This window comes from Macrobrachium nipponense, chromosome 13 (genome assembly GCF_015104395.2).
Source record: "Macrobrachium nipponense isolate FS-2020 chromosome 13, ASM1510439v2, whole genome shotgun sequence".
Classification (NCBI taxonomy): Eukaryota; Metazoa; Arthropoda; class Malacostraca; order Decapoda; family Palaemonidae; genus Macrobrachium; species Macrobrachium nipponense.
In genome coordinates this window covers 100,170,875-100,186,169 of record NC_087206.1, presented here as the reverse complement: position 1 = coordinate 100,186,169, position 15,295 = coordinate 100,170,875, and the positions used below count along the sequence as shown (strand labels likewise).

At 42.9% G+C, this 15,295-nt stretch overlaps 1 protein-coding gene across 1 annotated transcript in view; it reads right to left on the bottom strand.

The window, feature by feature from the left end:
• The window catches only part of LOC135225224 (uncharacterized), a 255,163-nt gene that overhangs the window by 72,476 nt on the left and 167,392 nt on the right, over positions 1-15,295 (bottom strand). The window contains exons 9-10 of the mRNA XM_064264547.1: positions 11,807-11,940; positions 10,813-11,049 (exon numbers count right to left, since the gene is read on the bottom strand). Of these exons, the coding sequence (XP_064120617.1) occupies positions 10,813-11,049; positions 11,807-11,940 (371 nt within the window). The remainder of the gene's footprint in view (positions 1-10,812; positions 11,050-11,806; positions 11,941-15,295) is intronic.

The window sequence follows — 15,295 nt, the reverse complement described above, 5'->3', positions numbered from 1 at the left end:
GAGCCTTCGATGAAGCCGGGGGCCCCTTTGGTTATAGTTTCGTCTGGCTCCGCCAGCGGGCGGGGTGGACATTACTAGTGGTCTGTCGCTTGCCTACTATATCCTTTTTTCCGCTACCGGAGGAGAGCTCGCTCCTTACCCGGGCACTCTTCTAGTAGACGGGAAAAATTTATACTTCGTTATATATATATATAAGGATATACCCTAATTTTACGGTGAATTTTAGTTTTAATTTATTTATGTGTACCATCTCCGTCGTTCTTCGTCGTGGTTTCATGGCTCCTCACCACACCTGGTTGGAATCTTTCCTCCTGTCTCCGCGTAGCTTAGACAACTCCAACCGCCTAGTTACCACACGTATTATGGCGGGGCTCTGGTTTAATCTAACTTTCACGCTCCGGCATGCAGCGGAGCAATTGTTAGGCTGTAAGTGTGCACCTGATACTTATGTATCTCTCCACTTACAGGCTACCAACTGTCAGGTCCTGGGTTGCAACGCGACTCTCTACGACCCCTGCGCCCATGAGGAGTGTAGGACTCACGCCCCGTGTGCCACCACCCACAATGGTCTGATCGTCTGGCAACCCAGGAAGCTTGCACCATCTGCTACGACCTTGTTAGTCAGCTGTTGGGTGGGGTAAGTCTACTCTTAGACTTCTTGGTCGTATCACTAATAACACTTAGTTTTAGCTTTTTTCTTCAACCCTGTCTCCGCCGCTAGAATCTTCATTTCGCCTTCTCTTTCAGGCTGCCGCCGTGAAGGAAGTCGCCTTTGCAACCCTGAAGGCTTGGTGGGCGGCTTCGGGAAGAACGCCGCCAAGGGCCAGCCGTACATCTCGACAAGAAGCTGGCCGTTCAGATCTTCCCCGGTGGCAAGTCGACCGGCTATGTTGAACCCCATCTCGGCAGCCCTTCTCATAGCTTCGATACAGCAGGAGGTGCAGCAGCGGCGTTCGGGTCCATCTCCACGCAGGAGCCGGTCCCAGATGTGGCTAACCTGGACCTGAACATCGAGCCTATGGCGGTAGGGGCAGAGGATTTGTTGGTTGAGGTAGGTGTGTCGGGCGCCCAAGGTCTTTCCTTGGGCACTCCTGGATCTTCTTCTCCTGTCCTTTCTACTGCTTTTTCCAAGGCTTATTTACGGGATCTGAGATCCCTGCCCGCTCTCCCGCTCTTTCTGTACCCCGAAGGTACGAGGAGAACAGAAGAACACCCTCCATAGACGACTTCTAAGAAGTCGTCGTCTTCTTCAGCTAAGAAGTCTACGACTTCCTACGCTGACGCGGTGAAGGCAAAAGCCGAGCTCTTCTTACTCTAAGAGCTCTAGAAGTAAGGCTTCTAAGGAGAAGGCTCGCGCTCCAGCCGAGCCACACGCCTTCTCCGGCATCCACCGCATCCACTCCGGTAACTCCTGTTGGGGTGGCGGGACCAAGCTCCTTTGATCCACCACCGTTTTCGGCAGTGGTGATGCAGCAAGTGGGAGAGATGGTTGGCTCGAGGATGTCCGCCCTCGGGTCTAGGTTTGAACAGATGTTTGCGCAGCTGTCAAACACCATCAATCAGTCTGGCCAATCCATTCAGGATCTCTCTAACAGAGTTAGAGAGCAAGAGGACCGTTTTTGCTGGACTTTCTCAGGTTCCTCAAGCCAAGCTCCCCCCGTAGCAGGTACTCGGCATTCTGCAGTTACCTCCCTACAAAAAATCCCTACCAGCCTTCTCCATGGGATAACCCATGGAGAGTGGCCGCTTATGCTCCATTCAAGGACGGCATGATCTCTGTCCCGGAGTGTGGAACTCGAAGAATTGAGGACTTCGAGTTCTATCCTCCTGGACTGACTCAGCCTTTCATTGGGTATGCTAGGCTGACCGTGGCTGCTCTCATAGAGAGGACAAGATTTCCCGAGAGAACGTACTGTATAGTAGGGAGCACGCACAGCGGGAATGGGTTCACTGCCTAGAGGATTGGGAGTGTACTAACACTAAGCTCCAAGCTTTCAAGAGTCCTTTCACTATTTTCGCGACGGAGGAGGAGGCTTCTCTTCCGTTCGCTACCAAAATAGTGGAAGCGACTCTTCAGGCAGTCCTCAAGGATGAGCCCATGCCACAGCTGAGGGAAGCTGAGTCTACTTCTCCGCTCTTTCCAGCCTTTGGAGAATTGTGGGAGAACTTGCCTGCCACGTTCTCGATTGGTAAGCTTAAGCCAGACTGCGCAATGGACCAGTTTGGCGAGAAGCTTCCAAGGCTGCCTGATACCCTGATTCAGGCTGAGTTCGATGCTCGAACTAGATTTGGGAGGTCCCTTAACTCCCTAATCATCACAGAAATGGCTGCCCTGTCTTATGGCACAGAACCGTTATTCAAGATTCTGGCCAAATCTCAGCTCCAGACAGTACAAGCTGATGCTTGTCGACTTTCTTCCAAGCTTAGGAGGAACTGCCAAAAGCACGTTCTGCAGGAGGCCACTATCAGGCACGAGCCTAATAGACTCCTGGCTTCCAGCATGTGGGGTGCGGACCTCTTCCCAGAGTCCTCTGTGAACGAGGTGCACCACGAGGCTGCTAGGCTCAACCAGAGCCTTAGGGCTAGGTGGGGCATCTCTTCCAAGAGGAAGCAAGAGACCGCCCCTGCTGCTGGTAAGAAGCTTAAGAAGACAGGAAGAAGGTTCCAGCCTTACCAGAAGCAACAGCAGCAACAGCAGTTTGTTCAGGCCGTCCCAGTTACTTAACAGGGACAGCCGTCTACTTCAAAACAGGCTCAGCCCATCCTCCTGTTGTCTCCTCAGTCTCAACCGTCAACCTCCTACGCAGTCTCGCCGGCCTTCAACTCTATGTACGAAAGCCAGGCCTACCCAGCCTTTAATAGGTTCTCTAGGGGTAGCAGGGCGAGGGGCCACTTTTGCCAGCGTGGCACAGGGAGAGCTGCAAGAGGTAGACAATTCAGAGGAGGGCGCGGAGGTCAACCCGCCCAACAACAGTGAGGCTCCCCAGGTAGGAGGGAGGCTGTTCCTCTTCCGTCACAGGTGGGGGTTCAGCAAATGGGCACAGAGCATCGTGTCCAAAGGATTGGGTTGGAGTTGGATCAAAGATCCCCCTCCAATCAAATCATTCTATCAGGAACCATCAAAGGAATTGACAGATTATGCGGAGGAACTCCTTCAGAAAGGAGCTATTGCGAGAGTCAAGCATCTAAAATTTCAAGGTCGCTTATTCAGCGTGCCAAAGAAAGGCTCAACAAAAAGAAGGGTAATCTTAGACTTGTCAAAGCTAAACTCTTTCATTCGTTGCGACAAGTTCAAAATGCTCACCATCTCGCAGGTACGGACCTTACTTCCCCGTGGGGCGTCACATCCTCCATCGATCTTACAGACGCATACTATCATATCCCTATAGCCAGGCACACTTCCGTCCATTCCTAGGCTTCAAACTAGGAAATCAGACGTTCTCATTCAAAGTGATGCCCTTCGGTCTGAATGTAGCCCCCAGGGTATTCACGAAAATAGCAGAAGTGGTAGTTTAACAGTTGAGAACTCAAGGGATAATGGTAGCAGCATACCTCGACGATTGGTTGATCTGGGCACCAACTGTCGAGGAATGTCTCAAAGCCACAAAAAAAGTAGTTTCAATTTCTGGAAAAACATCTGGGGTTCCAGATAAACAAAACGAAATCCAGACTTACTCCAGAGTCTCGTTTTCAGTGGCTAGGAATCCAATGGGATTTGTCTTCCCACAATCTGTCAATTCCGGTGGTCAAAAGGAAAGAAATAGCCAAGTCTGTGAAACAATTTCTCAAATGCAAACAAACATCAAGGAGAAACCAGGAAAGAATCCTAGGTTCCCTTCAGTTTGCCTCAGTGACAGACATCCTCCTGAAAGCAAGGCTGAAAGATATAAATCGAGTTTGGCGATCGAGAGCAAACGCCAAATCTCGAGACAAGTTGTCAATAATTCCACAGATCCTTCGCAATCAGCTACGTCCATGGACAAAAGTGAAGAACCTTGCCAAATTAGTACCCCTTCAATATCCCCTTCCAGTGTTAACCATTCACACGGATGCCTCCCTGTTCGGATGGGGGGGGATATTCTCAATTCAAGCAAGTTCAGGGGACTTGGTCAGCTCAGTTCCGCCAGCTTCACATAAACGTCCTGGAAGCAATGGCAGTATTTCTTACCCTGAAGAGACTCCTTCCCCCGAAGAAGTCTCATCTAAGACTAGTTTTGGACAGTGCAATGGTAGTACATTGCATCAACAGAGGAGGTCCAAATCCAAACACGTAAATCATGTCATGATAGCTATCTTTGCGCTAGCAGACAAACACAGATGGCATCTGTCCGCCACTCACCTGGCGGGGGTAAGAAATGTGATAGCAGGACGCTTTGTCCCGGTCAGTCCCTCTGGAATCAGAATGGTCCCTGGACGACGGGTCATTCCAGTGGATATGCGGAGAGTCCCAGGTCTCCAAAGTAGATCTCTTCGCCTCACAAGCGAACCACAAGCTCCCTTGCTATGTGGCCCCCAACCTGGACCCTCTGGCTTATGCCACGGACACCCTGTCGTTAGATTGGAATCAATGGAGGAAAATTTATGTTTTTCATCCGGTGAATCTTCTTTTGAAAGTCTTGAGCAAGCTGAGGACTTTCAAGGGACTAGTAGCTCTGATTGCTCCAGACTGGCCAAAAAGCAACTGGTATCCCTGCTTCTGGAATTGGGTCTCTGACCTCAACGGATTCCCAATCCAAGCTGTCGCAATCAGTACAAATGAGGACTGTGTTCGCTTCTCAGGAATTCTTCAGACCCTAACTTTATGGACTTCATGAAGTTTGCGGCTAACAAAGATGCTAACATTGATCCACAAAACATCCTCTTCCTAGAATCAGATAAAAGAGAGTCAACTATTAGACAATATGACTCAGCTGTTAAAAAATTAGCATCCTTCCTGAAAGAATCAAACACTACAACCATGACAGTTAACTTAGCTATATCCTTTTTCAGGTCCTTGTTTGAAAAAGGCTTAGCAGCTAGCACTATTACTACTCATAAATCGGCTTTGAAGAAAATCTTTCAGTGGGTTTCCAGATAGACCTAACAGAATCTTACTTTACGTCTATTCCCAAAGCCTGTGCTAGACTTAGACCTTCTCAAAAGGCCTACTGCAGTTTCATGGTTCTTAAATGATGTCCTCAAACTAGCCTCAGATACTGACAACTCGTCTTGCACATTCATAATGCTTCTTAGAAAGACGTTATTCTTATTAAGCCTGGCTTCAGGAGCCAGAATTTCAGAACTGTCGGCTCTATCCAGAGATGCGGGTCATGTGGAATTCCTCCCCTCAGGAGAAGTTCTACTTGCCCCGGATCGTAGCTTTTTGGCTAAAAATGAGGATCCCCTTGCAAGGTGGGCTCCTTGGAAAGTCATCCCACTTCCGCAAGATCCTTCTCTCTGCCCAGTATCAACTTTAAGAGCCTTTCTATCTCGTACATCCTCAAGATCCTCAGGTTCTCTCTTTATGAGAGAAAAGGGTGGTACTTTATCAGTAAAAGGAATCAGACAACAGATCCTTTACTTCATTAAACAAGCCAATCCTGAACCATTTCCAAAAGCACATGACATCAGAGGAGTAGCCACCTCAATTAATTACTTCCAACATATGAACTTTGAGGATCTTAAAAAGTATACTGGATGGAAATCACCGACAGTCTTTAAACGTCATTACCTAAAGTCCTTGGAATCTTTAAAATTTTCTGCAGTAGCAGCAGGAAACATTGTTTCTTCTGATACTGTATAGTAGTTGTAGTATAGATCCAGGTCTCCTTTCTACCTACCTCGTCCAACATGCCTCACCCTATTGCCATGCTACTTGGAATACTCTAGCCTTAGCCGCTAGAATCATATTGGTGGATTGTCCCTTATTTTTTTGCTAGGGACATCCACGCTATGTACATATAATGTACTTCAGTGTTTCTACCCTTATTTGTTTTTATGCTAGGGTAGAACACAATGTGTTTGTATATTATGTAAATATCTTAATTAAGTGAATCATTCTTTGTTATTTTGCCATTACATTACTATGTATTACTATGTCTAATATAAGTTAATTTTTAAGTACTTTATATTGATTGCTTTCTTTATCATGCCATTGTATTAGGATAAGTTAGCTTTAAGTACTTTGTTTGTATACTGTAATGTCCCTGATTCACTTATATTATATATCTCTTTTTTACAATTGGGTTTCATTTGTCCTTATTCCCATCTTGTCTGTTTCTCTGGTACACTTTCATAGGCCGACACGAGTGAGCCCAGAAAAGGGATTTGACGTAGGAAAAATCTATTTCTGGGTGATTGGCTCGTGTCGCCCTATGAAACCCACCCTGTCTTCTTTTACCCACCCTGCAGGACAAGATGTTCATAGATTAAGGATGACCGCTAGGGGCGCTGCTGTCCGTGGCGTCGGTAGTAGTAGTAGTAGCGGCCGCATCACCCTTTCGTATCAGCTCTCTCTGGTGGGGATTTTATGTTGGAAGGTCTAAATGGTGAATGACTCGTGGTAGTGATCCCACTCGCCTATATTCTCATACCGACACTTCTTTTATAGAGTGAGCGAGTCAGTTTTACTGACATTTTCTTAATTTGTTTTTCTCTGGTAATTTTAGATTAATTTTGCCTAGAAAGAATGATATTAAGGATACTTTCATAGGGCGACACGAGCCAATCACCCAGAAATAGATTTTTCCTACGTCAAAATCCCTTATATATATCATAAATAGTTTTAATCTTAACGTCAATAAACTTCGGGCAACAGACACGTAGAGCCCTTATGAACATCCCAGAAAAAACTTAGAATTTAACATTTTGATGGTGATTGGAGTAGTAATGCACAAAAGAGGCAATGTTAGTTAATTTTCGAAAGACTGAAAAGGTGAAATTTCTATCATTTCTATGGACAGTTACATCAAGAAAATTCAAATTACAATTTCTTTCTTCCTCTACAGTAAATTTTATAGATGGGACTAAGTTATAGAGATTAATAAGGAATTTCTGGAGATTTTTGTGAACTGGCCAAATACAGAAAATATCATCCACACCCCTAAACCATATAACTTTTTGGGACAAAATTCATGAAACTTAAATACCCAAAAACTTTTTTAGATGTGGCATGGAAAAGAGCTAGAAAACCATTTTATTTAACTAATGACAAACTTGAATTTAGTAAGCATAATATTCTAAAATTACCCTATGATGAAAGTTTTTAGAAATTCCTAGAATTTTAAAGTTTTTTAACATAAGTTTTGTTTTCAGTAATATTAATGTCCAGAGTTTAGTAAAAAAAAAAAAAAAAAAGGACGTGGTAACTGTTGAATAAGAGATTTAAATTCATTGATGGGGAAGACTTCGTTAGGTGGTAGACAGAGAGAGCATATTGTACATTTTCTTTGCAAATGGATCTGCACACCTATCACTTGCAATGCTGATTGAATACTAATAGGATTTTGTGGGGTGTCATTTCGAACATACAAAATGACACCACCATGGCTTCCAATATTTAAATTAAAAGTGGAGTGATAGGATGTATACTCTCGTGGGCTGGGGCATATATTATTACCAATCATGGTCTCCTGCAGAGCTATACAAACAGGAGACACTTCTGATATGAGCAGCCTTAATTCTTCCCATTTAGCTCTTAATCCCTGACAGTTACACTGGAGAAAATAAATGAATTTTACTTTCCTTTAGAGGCTGTTATATTAGAGCCTCTTTTAAGAGCTTTCAGCTTACAACCTTGCTCTTTTTTTCCCCGGAAGGAGACAGATTGTTTAAGGCTGCCTTCCTTTTTAGAGGGTTATTAGTTTCAGGAACAGCAGACAAAGCTGGTGTCGCCTGAGGAGGGGTGTGAGGATTGGACATTGGTGTATCCTCCGAAGCATTTACAGCTGGTACAGCCTCCAGAGAGGCGGGAGTGCCAGGTGTACCCGACACAGCCTCCACAGTGGCAGGAGTACCAGAAATCACTGGTTCTGCTTCCATAGAAGCAAGGGTGCCAGAAACCACTGGCACTGCCTCCAGAGGCAGGAGTGCCAGAATAAACTGGTACTGCCTCTGAAGAGGCAGGAGCACCAGAAATCACTGGCATGGCCTCAGAGGCGGCAGGAGCACCAGATATCACTGGCGCAGCCTCCGAAGAGGCAGGAGCACCAGAAATTACTGGTGCAGCCTCCGGAGAAGCAGGAGCACCAGTAATCACTGGTGCAGCCTCCGAAGAGTGACATTTAAATTTAAATTATCCTTGGTGACATTTAAATTTAAATTTATATTTCTTTTTCGTTTGGCAGCAACACTGGAAAAGGATATTCCTGGTCTAACGTATTGATTCAATACCTTTTCTTTTGCCTCCCTAAATGTGATACGTTCTGTTACCCTTAAAGTTTGAATTTCTTTATCCATGATGTACACATCACAATTAAGTGAAGACGATGGATGATTGTCTCCACAATGTATACATCTGGCTTGTTTATTACATATGCCATGCTCTGATTCACTGCATTTGACACAAATGGCAGGCTTGCCTTGCAGTTTCTGTCTACAGGACCCTAACATAGGTCCAAACTCTTGACAATGGAAACATCTCCTCGGTCTTGGGATATATTGTTTAATCTTAAAACGTAGCCAGGCTGCTTTTACTATAGAGGGCAATAGAGAAGAATTAAATGTAATAATTAAATTGGGAAATGGTACAAAGACTCCATTTACTTTTTTCTTTATTTGCTCAACTCGTATTACACCTTGATCTTTTAATTCCTCTACAAGTTTTTCTTCAGAATACATCATCAGTTGGGGAGCATATATCATTCCCTTGGAGTAATTCCAAAAAGCATGTACTGCACATTGTACTTTGACTCCTCCAAGGTGTGATAATATTTTCAGTTTTTCAGTTTCTTTGGCTGAGGTAGATTGCACCGTCAGCTTTCCTCTACCTTCATAAGAAATCTTAGGCTCTCGGCCACAACACTTCACAATATCTCGATATACATAAAAAATATCATAACTAGCTTCTTCCAGATTTAAAGTTAAATATTTGTCATAAGATTTTTCAAATATTCCCGGTCCAATTTCATATATATATTACGGCTCAATTTCCCTTTACTCTGTACTGGAGCATAGGGTTTCAGTGTAATTACACTGGAAGGTTTTTTAGAATTTTCCAGAAGGTTGTCAGAAGAGGTTCCAACAGTCATTAACTGTGCCAATTCACCACCATCAAAGGGCACAGGGGTACTTGTATCTTTATTTTTTTTATTTCATAAAGATATAGGTTAAAAAAATGTCAAAAAAATAAAAATAAATAAAAATAAAAAACAAACCTGAAAACCATGAAAAGATATCAGCCTTTCATGCAGTTTATTCTTCCACTAATGGTACAAGTGAGAACCGACTCCCAAATGTCCGCGTCCCTACCCTACCCCACGGGATGGCACAACATGATTAGAGCGGCCCAAGTGTAAGCCAAAGCCGCTTGATAGGACCGAGAGTATTACCAGAATACAATCATCCCCACCCTAATCACATTATGGGCAAACCAGACAGAATGCCAAGAGTCCTATCCGCAATACTAGACCCCCCCTGGAATCCATGGTCCAGCCCTGCAAAATAGTTCCACCTGATATCACTCAGGTCCGAACATTATCGGGCAGTTGATGGTTCTGCCACGGTTCCCACTATTTAGCTTCAGATATAAAACCCAGTCCCAACTATGATATCTTTTCTGTGTAACAGTTCCAGTAAATTTCAACAAAGGTGGAAAATTCCACATAATTAATCCGAAATATTGGTAAGAAAAAAAAAATATTACATGAAGGAGAAGGAAGTAGTAAGAATGAAAAAATTGTAGAAAGAAAGAAAAGTTCTGACTAATTTAGTTGGATCAGCAGCTGGGCTCCAAGGACCAGCGAGAAAGTAACCCCACCAGGCATCACGGCCCAGCTGCTGGCCCCTAAGCCCCCTACCCATGCCAAGGGGTCAGCATCTAGGGGATGTGGCCAAAGAAAGTTCTAAAGAAACACTATAGAATTTAAGAAAGAACTTGTAGCAAAGGGTTGGCGAAAGTTTCATGCCAAGACAATGCCTACAACAAACTCTGCTGTTAGTGAATTTACAGCCAACAGAGGCTGTTTTGAAACATTCAGAAAACGAATGGGCATAAATAATGTGCATACTTCAGGGATTTAGGACATGTTTGCAAGGTGGAATGATGTAAGAAATTTTGTGGAGAATTATGATCCCATCAAAGAAGTTGTAATCCACGTCTCCAATATGTTTAATGACAATGTCATATTTAACTTTAGGCAAATTTTAAAGAAACGACAGAAACAAATGTCTCTGCACAGTTTTGTTGTGTGACAGTGGTCCAGTAACTCTCAAGCTGGTCCTAGGGCCAGTAAAAAACCAAGTGGGGACGTAAACTCAGATAGTGCCAATAAAATAATAATGAAGAGAAGTAACCCCAGATAGGTACTTGATACATCAAAAAGTTTTCTATCATGGCTAACTTCAACTCATGATATGGATGATTTATTTTATGTTTTATGGTTTTTTAACATACATGTATCACGATACAGTACAACTTTTTAGCTTTATAATGACAAAATTTATTAAAAGTAGCATAAAAGATAATGTTATAGAGAGATAAAATAGTTACCGCTGTGCAAATCTGCATGGCCTGTAAGGGCAATGAAACTGCCCCAGACCAATCCTGACAAAAGCTAGCATCAGGAAAAAGTTAAATTAATAGTTACTGAGAAATGTAAAAGTATATATCTGTACCTGTTCATCTTCATCATCTAACTGGAAGGGCCCAATTCCCATCCACAGAAGACTTTTTCTTGACTCTTCATCTTTAAACTTGTTGTGCCTTTCATTGGATATTTCTTCCTTATATATTTTCCACAAATGTTCAATACACTGATGAGATTTCATGAACTTAACTAGCTTCTGATTATCAGCTTTACGTGCCTTCAAAGCGCTCTGTAATTTGGTCTTTTCTCTGGCTGACATTTCTGACTGTGAACGAGAAAATAAAATTGCAAAATTAACCACTTAAGAAAAACCCATAAGGCTGCATGAAAACATTTAGGTTTTAATATTCTTCCTCTGGCAATGCGTATACACTTCAACCTTGCCATATACAAAATGAAATACATATACCATAACCGAATCTTTTCAAGGATTCCTTATCAAAAACATTTCAAGCAAGCCATTAAATATGAATGGATCATCTAACCAGCAAGTGGAATTGTATCTGTTATACATTATATTTATTTACGCTCATCATTATTGCTGCCTCTAATGATGTGTGATGAAAAGGAACCCTCTGAAATTCTGTCACATATCTTTTCTTTCCTTTATCTTCCACAAACCACCCCTTACAGCTTATCTACACATGGAACTTCCATAATTTTCTTATGGCATATTTTTACTCTGTACATATATTGACATCTGACTGCTAATATTCTTCTTCCTAAAGTCTTATTATCAAATCCACAATCTGGCAGATGTAGTTTAATGTCAGAAGACATGTACGAAGCAATGATTAATGAGACTGAAACATTCAATACACTCATATTTAGGAACAATGATATCCAGTATGGCTTCTGAATAGAATTTTACTGAAAGATTGAGGAGTTAATCAAACAAGGAGCAGGTTAAATGAGATTGGGAAATCTAACAGAAATTGCAATTATACAAAGGAATAATTTTTTTGTATAAAAACTTGAAGGATAAACAAGTACAGTACATTAAAAACATTGGTAATATTTACCTCATAATCTGGATCATCAAATAACAATTTCTTTGGTGTTTCACAAACAGCTTGAACTTTGGGCTTCTGTTTCCTTGGCTCAGAGCTTGCTTTATTCTTTGACATTTTCTTCTGGTTCAGCAAGGCTACTTGTGCTGTTCCAAAATATGAATAAAAATAAGTACGTATAATTGTAGTAAGAGTACATTAGAATTCTACCTTCACTGTTGAGCAACATCTTTTCTACCAGTGGAATGAATCAATGCAATGTCTAAAGAGCAACACTATACAATATTTCAGATAAATTTCTAGCATACAGGAATTTATTTAACTTCTCAGTATTGAGAAGTTATATATATATATATATATATATAATATATATATATATATATATATATAGATATATATATATTTATATATATACAGGGGGTCCTCGAGTTACGACGTTGATCCGTTCTTACGATGCATCGTAACACGATTTTCAGCGTAAGTCAAGGAACATTGAAAAATACCACATGATTTAATGTAAATACCTATCAATAACAACGAGAGAACAATTCCTTACCTTTATTAGTTTGATTGGCTTGCACACTGGAGAGGAAGCTGCGGTGCTGGAGAGACTGGGGGAGGTTAGTGAAGAGAAAAAGAACCTCCAGAAGTTGCTGGAGATGCTGAGGCAGATGATCTTGAGGTGAGGCAGAACATACTAGTACTGGAGATGCTGAGGCAGGTGATTCTTGAGGTGAGGCAGAACATATTACTGGAGATGTTGGGGCAGGTGAGTCTTTAGGTGAGGCAGAACCTACAGAAGGTGCTGGAGATACTGGGGCAGGTGAGTCTGGGTTAGCAGAACATTCAGAAGGTGCTGGAGATTGTGGGGCAGGCGAGTCTGGATTAGCAGAGGCAGCTGAGGTAGAGGGTACAGGATCTCCTGCAGGCCTCTCTACCTTCTTAAAATACTGCTCCAGGTTAGTCTGAACAGAGAGCGACCTCTTTTCATCCAAGATCTCCTTGTAACACTGCATCAAATCCATGACGCCTCTGGAAACCCTAGTGAACCTGTCCAAGTTGGGATCCTGAGCCTCAAAAGTTGACAACGCTTGCTGCAACTCTGCAAAACCTCTTATCAAGTCCTGCCTTGTGAAAGCCTTAGGCTCTGGGGTGGGTGCTTCTTCTTCTTCCTCTATTATCTGCTTCTCCAGTTGTATCAGGTCCTCAGCAGATAACTCCTCGCCATGAGACTCCAGCAGCTCTGTAACATCATCAACCTCCATCTCCAAATTGATTTCCTTACTCAGGGCAACAACGTTCTTGACAACTAGCTGAACTGTGTCCTCAAACCCATGGAAATCATTCACAAATTGAGGACAAATTTTCTTCCAGACACCATTCATGTTTGTTTGCTTAACCTCCTCCCAGGAATTAGCAATGTTCTTTACAGCATCAAGGATGTTGTAGGATTTCCAAAAGTCCTTCAGAGTCAAGTCCTTCTTGGTTTCAGTTGCCTGTAAAGCCATAGCAATTGTCCTTCGTAGGTAGTAGGCCTTGAACGAAGCAATCACTCCTTGGTCCATAGGCTGTAAAAGGGCCGTGGTATTAGGTGGAAGGTAAACCACCTTGACATTAGGGTTGAAGTCTCCCAGCTGGGCAGGGTGTCCAGGGGCATTGTCCAGCACTAGCAACACCTTAAAGGGGATACCCTTGGAGGCGCAATACCGCTCCACACTTGGAACAAAAGGTGGTTTACGAACCAGTCCTCAAACACTGCAAGTGTCACCCATGCCTTCTTGTTGGACTTCCAAATTACTGGTAGTTGACCCTTCCAAATGCCCTTGAGTGCCCTTGGATTTTCAGCCTGATACACCAACAAGGGCTTCAGTTTGAAGTCGCCAGCAGCATTACCCCCAAGAAGTAAAGTTAGCCTCTCCTTGCTGGCTTTATGACCGGGTGCTGACTTCTCCTCCTTGGCGATGTAAGTGCGGTTAGGCATACGTTTCCAAAACAAACCTGTCTCGTCTACGTTAAACACTTGCTGAGCAGAATAACCCCCCTCCTTAATTATCTCAGACAACGCTTTAGGAAATTCACTCGCTGCTTTCTCATCCCCACTAGCAGCTTCACCTTGCAATTTAAGGTTATGGTAATTGGCCCGAGCCTTAAATCGCATAAACCAACCCCTACTAGCCACAAACTCTTCACTTTCACTTCCCTCCCCCTTTTCTTTTTTCAACGCTTCAAACAATCTTTTCGCCTTCTCCTGAATCACCATAAGGCTGACTGGGATACGCCGTTGATTTTGGTCTTCCAACCAAAGCACCAATAACCTTTCCATTTCAATTATTAGACCACTACGCTGCTTAGTTATCACTGTCGCTTTCATAGGAGCAGATCCTTTCACATGTTCAACGATGCGCTCTTTATATTTGATAATGGTAGCAACGGTCGAACGGCTAAGGCCAAGCGAGCGGCCAATGTTTGTTGGCGTTTCTCCCTTCTCAGATCGCTTTATAATGTCCACTTTAATTTCCATGGTGATGGCCTTTCTTTTCTTCGATGCACTACCATCAGAAGAGTCCGCCTTGCGCTTGGGAGCCATAACAAAGAGCAAAAAGTTACAAAAACGATACAACACGAGGGAGAGAGAGGCAGTGTAAACAACCAAAATGGCGTATGGGCGAGGAATGAGCGTAGCGAAGCGACGCCGTCCTCTCCCCCACAAAGCGTATTCTTCCGCCGTGCGCCTGGAACTAGTTCGCGTTTGTTTACGTTGCTTACGACGCTAAACCGCGTAAGACGGAACGACGCAAAATATTATTTTTTATATTTTTATGGGGGCGCGTTCGTAACCACGAAACATCGTAAGTCGAGACCAGCGTAACCCGAGGACTTACTGTATATATATATACAAACCATAAGGACCTTCAGAGTTATATCCAAAGTAACTACATTATAACTTTTTGGAAATTAATGTATTAATGTTTTCACTAGTCAACAAAAGCTTGATAAATAGAATATTGAAAACTGGTTTTTCCAATAAACAATAAAAAAAAAGGTTTAAAGTACAAAAGCACTGAAAATTTAAGGTGACTCACATCCTGCACCACATTTACCATTGCGAGAATTTTCAGACAGAGATATTATCTCATTAGACTCGTTATCATCTTTTTGTTTACCCCAAAGTATAACAGAAGTCTGTAGCCTAGTCTTCTGTTCCATCACACCTGCCCCATCGGCTGCTGCGATGATGCAGAATGATTTTCTTTTGACAATTTGAGTTTTGTCCTCTAATAGACATTTCCTAATTCATAAGGTGTTCAGTTATTCTTTGTTCACCCCGAATTGTAAATGAATAACGGAAGACTTCGCCTGTTCCCTGCCCAACTAGCTCTGCTTCCAAAGTAAATAGAAACTTCCTCCCTGATCCAACCCACAAGAAGCGTTTCTTCAGGCAGTACAATCCCTGTGTTTTCATTACTGAAAGACTCTCTGCTTTAATTGCAAACTTTGACT